Source organism: Buceros rhinoceros, unplaced genomic scaffold (assembly GCF_000710305.1).
Source record: "Buceros rhinoceros silvestris isolate BGI_N320 unplaced genomic scaffold, ASM71030v1 scaffold6052, whole genome shotgun sequence".
Classification (NCBI taxonomy): Eukaryota; Metazoa; Chordata; class Aves; order Bucerotiformes; family Bucerotidae; genus Buceros; species Buceros rhinoceros.
This window is the reverse complement of record NW_010397080.1, coordinates 74,092-84,660: the sequence shown is the minus strand read 5'-3', so window position 1 is coordinate 84,660 and position 10,569 is coordinate 74,092. Positions and strand designations below refer to the sequence as shown.

At 38.5% G+C, this 10,569-nt stretch overlaps 1 protein-coding gene across 1 annotated transcript in view; it reads left to right on the top strand.

Moving 5' to 3' along the window:
* Nucleotides 1-85: 85 nt before the first annotated feature.
* NOX4 (NADPH oxidase 4) overlaps nucleotides 86-10,569 on the top strand; it is a gene marked incomplete at its 5' end in the record, with an annotated part of 81,709 nt that continues 71,225 nt past the window's right edge. The window contains 4 exons of the mRNA XM_010146104.1: nucleotides 86-113; nucleotides 1,929-2,000; nucleotides 2,791-2,863; nucleotides 7,264-7,344. Coding sequence (XP_010144406.1) covers nucleotides 86-113; nucleotides 1,929-2,000; nucleotides 2,791-2,863; nucleotides 7,264-7,344 — 254 coding nt within the window. The remainder of the gene's footprint in view (nucleotides 114-1,928; nucleotides 2,001-2,790; nucleotides 2,864-7,263; nucleotides 7,345-10,569) is intronic.

Here is a 10,569-nt window from a genome sequence, read left to right as displayed (position 1 = left end):
ACAGCTGCTTATTATTACATAATTCATATAGACAGTATATCATGCGTGTTCATTTTTATACTTCTTTTGCCTGTCTGTTTTTCAGGACCCGAGGAAACTGCTTTTTGCTACTGGTAAGTCCGTTGCAAACCTGAATGAGAAAGTTTGCTGCTTCTCATCATCACTCTCCAGACAAAATATTTTGATCCTCTGTTTGTGTGCTCTATTTCTTGTATCTCAGCTAGGTTGAGATATGTTATTTGTATTAATATAAACTGGATTTGCTTATCCAGTAGTCAGGAGGAAGGAGTTACATAAGCCCTATAGTAGGATGAGCAGCATCTTCAAAGCTGTGTTGTACAGATGAGTCAGTGGAAAATCAGCAGTTTCAAACAGAGATTCTGCATAATATTAAAACAAAATTCCTAAATGATCCAATTTCTAGAAAAAGAAACACTGCAAGAAAGCTTGCTTTTTGCTTCAGCTGGTTTATTTAAGGGCTGGTTTGACTTCAGAGACATCTAAACTATTACACGAGAATCAGGCTTCAGCACTCATAAAGAGTAAATAAGCAAAGACATTTCTGGTGCTGGAATTTAGACTGGTTTGGGTATAGCAGGGTAGACACAAGTCTTATCTGTAAAGCTTCACAAGCAGTTAAAGGTCCTTTCTGAGGTCATCTTTCTTTCACCCTTATTTGGAACAAATGCAAAAATCTGGACTTGGTAGCATTTAGGTCCAAAGGAATCAGTCTGGACAGCAAAAAATTGAGTTCTAGACTTGTCAGTTCCAATACATTTGCTGTAATTGTCCGTGTGTCAGAAAGGTCTTTCCAAAAACCCTAAGCAAGGCTTTGGTCAGTTGAGAGCAGAGGAAGTGAGAAAGTGAAATGATAGAAATTGAGGTGCAAGTTAACTGCTAACTGGAAATAGGTTGGGTAACTGGTGTAGTTAGTGAATCAATGGTGGTGGCTTGAAAGAGGGTAACTGATGGAGTTCAAGACGGGAATGGAGAATCACAACAAGCAGCTAAGGGTTATATTTAATATCTTAGAGGAAGGAGGAAGTCTTGGGGTAGAGAACCAGTGTAGAGGCCCCATCAAATATTGTCCGGCTTCTGGGAAAACCTTGAGACCTCTCTAGTTGAGCAGGGGATCTGCAAGGTGGAACTCCTTTTACCCTCTGACAGTCAGAAAAATATTGCATATTCAAAAGTTTGAGCAGACTGTTGCAAACAGCAGTGATTCTAAATTGTCTTAGATTTAAAATTACTCAAATCCCTCCCCATCCTAACAACTGGTAATTAACCTTTATTATTTGTCCTGGGTGAGTGTCCAGATGGAGCAAGATTTTGCTGCACTGGGAGCTGTAAAATATGCAAAAAAAGGTCTCTTCCCAAACAGTTCAGAACGAGATTTATTGGTGTATTTCTTTTTAACACAGTGAAGAGAAGGAATAAGGAGTTGAAAGCATTTATAGTGTGATGGCTTTTCAGATCAGTACAGGAAAGAACCTTCACATGTAAGGGTGTGAGGCTAACTGTGGGAAGAACAAGTATTCAAGATTATAGATAGTGGAGAAAAAGAGAGACAGGGACAGGGAAGAGAGGAAACACTAAAAATGCATGAATTGGGGCAAGGTTGTAAGTGATTTTCTGTTTGCAATTTGATGGAGAAGAGAATTGAAGAACTGGATGTGCAAGGTGACCTGTGGCTTGAGTGACAGATTGGGAAGCTGCATCAATTGCTGTACTGCAATTGTGTTGGAAGTACTTGTGTCAGAGGGGAGATTGATTGCACATTACAGATCAAATGAGATTAAGAAAGAAGAAATGAAGACTTTATTAAACCCAAACACGTGGCTTTTAGGGTGGCCAGAGACTATGCTTACAAACTATCATTTTTCGAGAAGTAAAATGTTCTGATGTAAATAATGCTTCATGGATTTTAGGTTCTTCGTTCTTAATTCAGATTCTTAACTCTTGGGATGGCAATTTTGAAGATAAGGTGCTCAGAAAAAGTGGTAACTTGGTTGTGATTTTTCTAATCTCTCTTTAGGCTGGTGGTCTGCTGTACTTTATGGGCAAGATTCTTCTTTAGGATGAGATGAGTCATGCTGTAGAAATATTTGTTTCTCTCCTTTGACTTAAAAAAAAGAGCCAAGGACAGATGAGTTCTAATACGAGTCTGCATTTGAGCAAATGAGTCCAATCCTTAATATTTTTAACCTTTCCTTCTTAAATGCTGGCTGTAGATCACTCTCACAAACCTTACTCTATGGGCAACAATTTCAGTCACGATCCAATGCCGTGGAGAGTAATTTCAGGCTCTTTCTCATTCCAGGATGAAATGGGTTGGCAAACAATTGTAGTGACAGCTTGCATAGAAATTGATTTGCTTGAAGTTCTGCCCCACCATGTTTTTATTTGTTGTGTTCAACAGAGTTCAGGGTTTGGAATAAAAAAGAGATAGAGAAACTTGTACGGTCAGTCTTACAAATAAACAAACAGACAGGATTTGCTCTTGGTTACCTGCTTAGAGATAAATGTTGTGAGTAAAAGATTACAGGAACAAAGACTAACAAGAAATCAGTGGTGCGTGGAGAAATGCAAGGAGAAGGGCAGTTTGCTCTGGGAAGATGGGAAATAACAACTCTTCTTTCCTATCTAGTTTAATATATAAATTGTCTTCAAGGGATAAATACGTACAAGAGTTTGATTGAATCATGATTTGTATATCTAGTAACTTCCACTTTCTTAAAAAGTCTTCACAGCTGAAACACAAAAAACCAAGTTATCTTATGTCTGGTTTAGTTCCAGGTCTGACTGGAGTCATTATGGTGTTAGTATTATTCCTAATGTGTACAGCTTCTACATATGCCATCAGGTAAGACTTAATCTGGTTGTTATTGCCATTTGAGTAATTGTATTCTCATACTGATTAAAGGGAGAGAAGAGTAAATGCAGTATGAGGCAAGAAGTATTTAAATGAGTGTTAAAAATACCAGTTAGTTGCCCTATTTTTTTTCCTCCTAGCTTGCAGGTAAACAAGCACAGTGAATTTTATATTCAAAAATCTAGACCTTTAAAAATTCAAATGGTTCTTTTTTTCTGTTTGTACAGGGAGGCAGTAAAATGAGCATATGGGAAGTTGTGTCCAATGCATAAATTAAGTCCATTGGAAGTAAAATAAGATAATGTCTTCATCTTAATTATTTTCTCCAATTAATTATAACAACAAACAGTAAAAAACAGCAACAAAAAACCCCAGCAATGAAGCAAACTGAAGCAGAGTTGTGCTACTTAAGTAGAATGTTGCTTTTTTTAAGCTCTGCTTCTGGTTGTCAGATGATATAATCTTTTTAATGTTGATTATAATTCAAAACAGCAATGCAGTATTGGCTCAGAGTAGCTGCTGGGGTTTCGAAGGGTTTGGTCCTCTAGTGGGGTTACATTCTGCACCAATATTACTGTACACGTATTATAGTACATTTGAGTGACCAGTCCCTTGGAGGATCTAGCCCAACACTGTAACCTTTTTAAGGCCTGGATTCTGCAATTGAAGCATATAAAAAATCCATTTATTTTTATAGCAGTCTCTGGTGAATTCAAAGCCTGGTTATGTAAATACTTCATCTCAATTCAGCGAACACTGAAGGATATTTTAATTCCATATCTTCAAACTTTAATGGTGCTTCACTGATGTGAGCTAGATATGTGGTTTTGAACTTTGAACTAATCTGTCTTTCCTGAGTAGTGATGTTATCAGGTGCTGATTCAGGAAAGTAGTTCAGCAAATACTTGTGCGCTCTTTGCAGACAGAGGCACTTCCAGGGTTGAGAACTTTGTGAGGCACATAGGCTACAGAAGTGCAGGATAAGACTGCTGCCCAAGCTTTCAGACGTGGCTGCACATTACACAGTCCACACAGATGGCTCTACTTGCAGAAGAAAGCCAGTTTCGAGAAGATGGAAAAATAAAACAATTACTTCACTCTGCAGCAGTGAGCCAGAACAAAGTCCTGTTTTCTCCAAGGCCATGATGAATTAGAAAAAAAAGAACAACATTTATTAATGATTGGGAAACATAGAAAAATGTATGAAGTTGCAAACATATTTTTGAAAATAATAATTCAGGGGTTCATGCAACAAGGGTTTTCATCATTCAAAGTTACATGCTTCTTGTTTCTTTCTTCAATTACAAGTGCTTTCTGTCTTTCTGCCATCTAGCCAGCAGAATCAAAGCCCTTAAGAGATCGTCTGCAACTCCTGTTATTCTAGCAGTAATTCTTATTTAGAATTTTTATCCTGGCTTCTTCCTCAGGCATATGGCTCCAGCTTGTCTTTTTAGTATGTTTTCCTGACAGAATAAGCTTCCATGCGCATCCTTCTGTCCCTTTTCAGTCTTCTTTCCCTGTGGATTCTCACATACCGTATGACAGCTAAGCTCACACTATAGTCTGTTTAATAGAAATAAATAGACTGTAGTCTATTTAATAGAAAATTAATTGTAAATATTCACTGCGTATCAGAAACTGGGCTTTTTAAAAAGTATATCAGAGACTATCATACGCTTTTGGATTTCATCACTAATCTGCTCTTTCACATTGACCTGCTTAATCATTTTCTCTTTCATTTGTTCTTTCTGAAATTTTTCAACGCATGATTATCTGGCTATTTTCATGCCTTTACTTGTTCAGTAAACTATGTGAATAGGTATTAAGAGGATTGATTTAGCTGCTAATGTTTTAAAAGGGGAAAGTGAGTATCACTTGAAAAATTTTCTAAATTTTTGCCATATCATACCTCGGAATTACACCAACATTTTTTGTTCAGTAGCTGATTGTTGAAAGGATTATGAAGTTATTAGAAAATACAGTAAATCCTGTGAATAAATGTTGACATTTCTGCTAACTTTCAAATGAATGTTTTTCAAGTATGTCCATTGAACGGAATTACTAGTGACTTTGGAAATCATGTATTTAAAGGAACATTCAAATGTAAGCTGCTCCAAATCCATCTCTTTTTGTAACCAAATATACTAGTGTTCAATTTCATCTTCTAAAGTACCACACAGATCTTCTTCTTCAAAACCAGCTGTAACAGGATTGAAGATTATTATTCCTAAACTGTGCTGCTTACTGTGTCCTTTAAAGCATGGCAAGCTCTCCTCACATTTCTCAGTAAGTTAACTCCTGCAGATCTTCACCTGCAAAATTCTAAAGCAGTTTAACAAAAAATTTGAATTAAATATTCAACTTGATTTCAAATTTTCAGGATTTGTATTCCTAAGAAATACATTCATTCTTTGAAGTAAAGGAAGTAGTCAATGTTCTGAAGAATTATAAAAATTAACAGGAAGATTACTGAGTGTATGAGGATACTGTATGTGTCTGTAGGATACGCGGTTTAAGAAGGGCGCAAGAAAGAAATATATACTAAAATGTTGGAAAATGTGTTTCATGGTAAGAGGTTCAAGGATCAACATCCCTTAAGTTTAAGGAGGTGAACTTGTGAGGACTTCATTACATTTAGGGGAACCTGATACATGTGAGGAACGAGAATTTAACAGTAGAGGTAACTGTAGGAATTCTGGAAGAAGAATAGAATGCTCAGCTGGCTGGAAACTGACATTTAGACATGTTCAGACAAGAAACGTACAGTAATTTTAATCAGTAATAACAATTAGCTGTTGAAAACAATGCATCAGAACCTGGGATTGATGTTTCATCACTGAAATTTTGAAAAATTGGTCTATTCTGAAAAAGTGCTCAAGATCCAATAAAAAAGAATTTAGTATACAGCTTTTGGTATTTCAGCAAGATACCAAATTAAACCAGAGCTCCAAGACACGTTCCAGGTCTGGGGATAAATGTTTCTTTGTGCCTTCTCATTGTACTTCCACTCCCCACACCATCATCCTTTCCCTTGATCTTACTGATTGCTCCCAGAATTCCTTACAGAATCTGATGACTGACTGTATGGAGGTGCCTACCTGGGTATTAGAATTGGTTTGAGCAGCCTCAAGGAGGAAAAAGTGTTATTGTGATTCAGAATAGGGGAAGAATGGCATGGTGAAGAGGGCTTTTCAAAGTGCCTTGCTTGTTGCTGGGTTCCTTAGAACTGCCCTTGCTTGGATTTTATTTTAGTGGCCCTCAGATTATCAGAATTGTTTTTTCTGACTTGGGAAAGAAAATAAGTTCTGTATTGACAGAAAAAAACAGCAGTGTACATTTCAGATGTATTGAAGCGAGGGTAGTTAGTTGTTTATGTAAAAGCATGGGAGGAGAAACATTGTGAAGAAAGTTAGCTATGTAGGAGGAGCAGCTTCTTAAACTATGTTCTCAGAGAAAAGGTTAGTTTTTATGTAATAATTGTTTTGGCTTATGAATGGGGGTAGGTTTTTGTTTTTTGAAGGGACTCTCCTACATGCTGTGTAGTGTGAGAGGTGTGTTTTTGTGCTGTGAAATAGAGTATTTTCTTAACCATTTGGTTATTGGTTTTTGGTGACTATTTTACTCAAGAAAAAACAAACAAGCTTAGCAGAAAACAGTTCAAGATGGGTATTTTCTTTGGTCTTAGTTCTTTTTACATTACCTAACAAACTACTGATTAAAGAAAGTCCTCTTTCCCCTTCACTCCTGTTCCTCACAGTGGTAACTTTCTTCTTGATCTTCCCAAGACCATCAGTCCTAGAGTGCAAATGTACATGGCCTTGGGCCCTGAAAATTGTCCTACCTGTCGTCTTGTTGCCTCCTGGCTCTAGTTAGCTTTTCTCCTCTATCTGCTTCCACGCCATACCGTTTTACTTTTCCCACCACCCCTTCTGCTGATGTCTGTGCTACCTGTTTGCATGTTGTACCAGTTGTGACACATTAAATGCTGCAGCTCTGTACTGGGACAGGGAGAATGCGAAGAGGTTCTCAGCGTTAAGAGGTTGAGTTTTGAACCTGGAGACTGAGGAATTGTTCTAGCTCTAAGAATCTGGTAGGGACCAAGTAGGACCTAGAAATCAGTGAAGACTCTTAATTTAGGAAGAGTTCTTCAGCTGGCTCTGTACTTCTGTGTCCTTCGTCTCTTTCTCAGCTTTTTACCTCTGTGCCAGTCACCTGTTCTCAACACTTAATTGCTTGCAAGTACAGTGTACCTGTAGGAACACATACTGGGCTTTGACAGTTCTACATGTCTGCATGGTGTGTAGTGATGTCCTGTGTGCACAGATCTGCTGTTAGTTAGCAGTGATTCCGTCTGAGTGAAACAGCATTGAACCATGGTTTATTCTTTTCAGGGTTTCAAACTATGACATCTTCTGGTATACACACAACCTTTTCTTTGTCTTCTATATGCTGCTGATGCTGCATGTTTCTGGGTAAGTAAATGCAAAACACAGTCCCCCTTGAAGAATAACCAGAAAGAGCAGTTCCCTTGATTGCTGCCTTTCCCAAGCTTACTTGTGCATAGTGGGCCAACCTCTTAACAAGAGGCTACCCTCTTCATTTTTTCAACAGGTGTTTGTTTAAATGAAGTTCAGACTGTAGCTTGGAGAATTGTGTCTTACTAGCACAAAATTCTCCACTTTAAGGTATATTTCATGTCCGTATTACAGCTTCTAGTGGGAAATCAAGAAAACATTATTGTTTCTTTTCTGCCTGCTTTCATCTGCCTGCTGAGAGGAAAATGTGAAGCAAAGTTGTTCATCCCTTTCTCTTTCCTCTATACTTTCCATTTTCACTCCGAAGGAGAGGGGAGGAATGGCTTCTCCCTAATGATTTCTTTCTCATTGCTATGATCCAAAATTTACTAGTTTTTCTTCTTGTTTTCACAAATATCAGACCAGTGTTCGTGTGCCACGAAGCTGACGGTCAGGTCTGTATCAGGCACAAAGTAGCCCAGCTTTACTGCAAGATAGAGCAGCTTCCTTTAGTTACGCTGCATGAAGAATCTGTTCCTTTAACATCTCTGAAGTTTCCTTTGTGGATGTACGCACAGAGATTAGTATAGGGAAGGGAAGGTATATATGAGTGAGGTTTATTTCTCCACGTCATCAAACATCTTCTGAAACGCTGGGTGCTGGAATGTCTGCAACACTGAGCACCACTGCTTAAAGTAAACAGTGAAAGGTAATTAGTCCTAGGAAGATCACGGTAGGAATATGTTGTTGAACAAAACAAACACAGCTTGAGATCTGGTGAATTGAAATAATGAGTTCAAAACAATAGAAACTCCTGGACAAGATTCCAATTTTCTGTGGGTTTATTTATGGGTTTTTTTGGTGTGGCATAACTCTTGTTCATAGCTGGGGAAAATGGATCTAACCTGTTCTCGTTATGGGGCAGGATGAACTTTTGCTAAATTATTCTTGACGTGTTTGTCTAACTTCTTGAAAACACCTAGTGACTTCATGTGCAGGTTAATTCATCTCCTTCACTGTATTATCCTTTGCCCATTGTATTCCTGACCACGTTGCGACTCCATGAAGGAAGAAGTCTAGTTTGCAAACCAAGGCTGCAGTAATAAACCAAGCATTAAACAGGCATCATCCTGTACACAGCCTCCTCAGTATTGAATTGGGAAGTCATTCAGTGCAAATCTGGAAGATCTGAGTGTCAGTTAAGTGGGAGAAGAATGACTCATGGAGAGTGGGAGTCAGTTCAAGTTTAAGATGCCTAAATGTAGGCCTCCACATGTTTTCTAAGTGTCTTTTTCCCATTATAGTCTAATGAGTTCTAATAAATATAGTCAATGGAGCTTGAAGAATGCTTCAACTAACTTGCTGCTACAGTGATTTACATTGAAGTGAGCTGGATTGATTTTTGGGCTCTGTGTAAAGGAGGTTTAGATACCCATGCCTGGGTGCCCAAATGACTTCTTCATGGCATGTCTTAGAGATCTGTGGATGCAATGCCAGTTACTCTGCAGCAAGGCATCTCCTGTGGCTGAACTGTGCCGGCAGATTGGGTGAGGATTGACCTGTCTTGGAAGTGTCTCCTTTTGAGTATCCACAATATTCTTGGATGTTTGTTTTGTTTCAAACTATTATGGGTATGTTCTTATCGTAGCCTCTTCTTCAGGGTAGCCAAGCACTTTTCAACAGTATATAAAGTGGTACAATACATCTGTCCTACATTATTTGTTTGTGCTTTCTTCCCTACCCTAAGGGAGAGGAGCATCTTTCAGGGAATTATCCTTAAAGACTTATGTTGCTCTTGTACTTCTTGCAATGTGACTTTCACATATTTTAGTGGCTTAAGACTTGGTGCATATCTACATTAGTTTATCTATACTTTAAAGCAGAAATAGCAACAATAAAAAATAGTTTATGTAAAATAGAAGCTGTTATCTTTCTACTACCAATGTAAGGAGCTATAAAACATACAGAACATTTGGAGCCAGCTCCTCAGCTGATCCATGTTTGGTATCATTGTGGAGTTAAATGGGTTATGCTGGTTCATAGCAGAAGAGAATAAGGCCTTTGTGCTGTCACTAGAGTTATCCAAGGATTTATCTTCCAAAGTGTGAAAATTCTTAAGATTCACTCACACTTTGACCTTTAGCAGACCCCTCAAGCAACTCATCTTGAGCTGAGCAGTGGGAGATGAATGAAAACAAAGGAGCAGTGCAGTTCCCTATAAAAATGCTTGGAACCGTTGACCCCTAGGTTATAATCATGAAAGTCTCAAGAAATAGTGATATAATATATATAATATATATCACTATTCCAGATCTAGCCAGAAGTGAATTTTGTCTCTATTTTGGGGATGCAAAATTGGGGCAGAAGTTGATGTATATCTGTGCAAATCCTGCATGCTGTGTTGCTCAGCCTTTAGGACACTTTCATGTGACTTGCCCTTTTTGTCTCTCCAATTTTTGTGTGCTGAAGATGTCTGTCTTCTACTTACGACATCTACACTGAGTTTTTATGTGTTTAAGTGTTGCACCAAATAAATGTATGATATATCTTAGACTCCCTAAGAGGTGTGCAGAATTTAACCTTTTTGGGAACTGATCTTGGACATGGAAGACAACTTGCCTTTCCTTCACAGCTTCAGAAATGGGAGTCATTGCAGCTGCTATTAACAGGCAGCTTTGTCATCCCAGTTTGCCACTCAGTTGGCATGTTTGTAATAGTTTAAACAAACTGGAGCTCACTGGAGGAGATGCTTATGTTTGCAGTTCAGCTATTCATATCTCAAGGAAAACTCTGAATCCTCTTTTGGGATATTCTGAGAACAGAGAAGCTGTGGGAGCAGCTGGCAGGCATGCACACAAGGCTGATTGGAAAAATATCACTTGTGCTGAGGCTTCCAGCTAAACCCATGAGGCACCATAATATTTATGGAGCAAGGAACTAGCATAATGCTAGGGATACCTGTCACTTTGCAAATATTCAGATACCAGATGCAAGCAACAGGCATGATCAGGCAATAAGCAGAGACAGAAGAATGGGTGCAGGCGCATGATCACTTTCCAAGTGATTCTCCCAGGGTGAGATGTGGAGTTTAGAGTGAGCAGGTTTAACTTCCAGGCTGTACATTATTCATTGGACCATGTGGGAGGCTTTTAATAGCTGTCAGGACTTCAGTTAAGCAAGGAA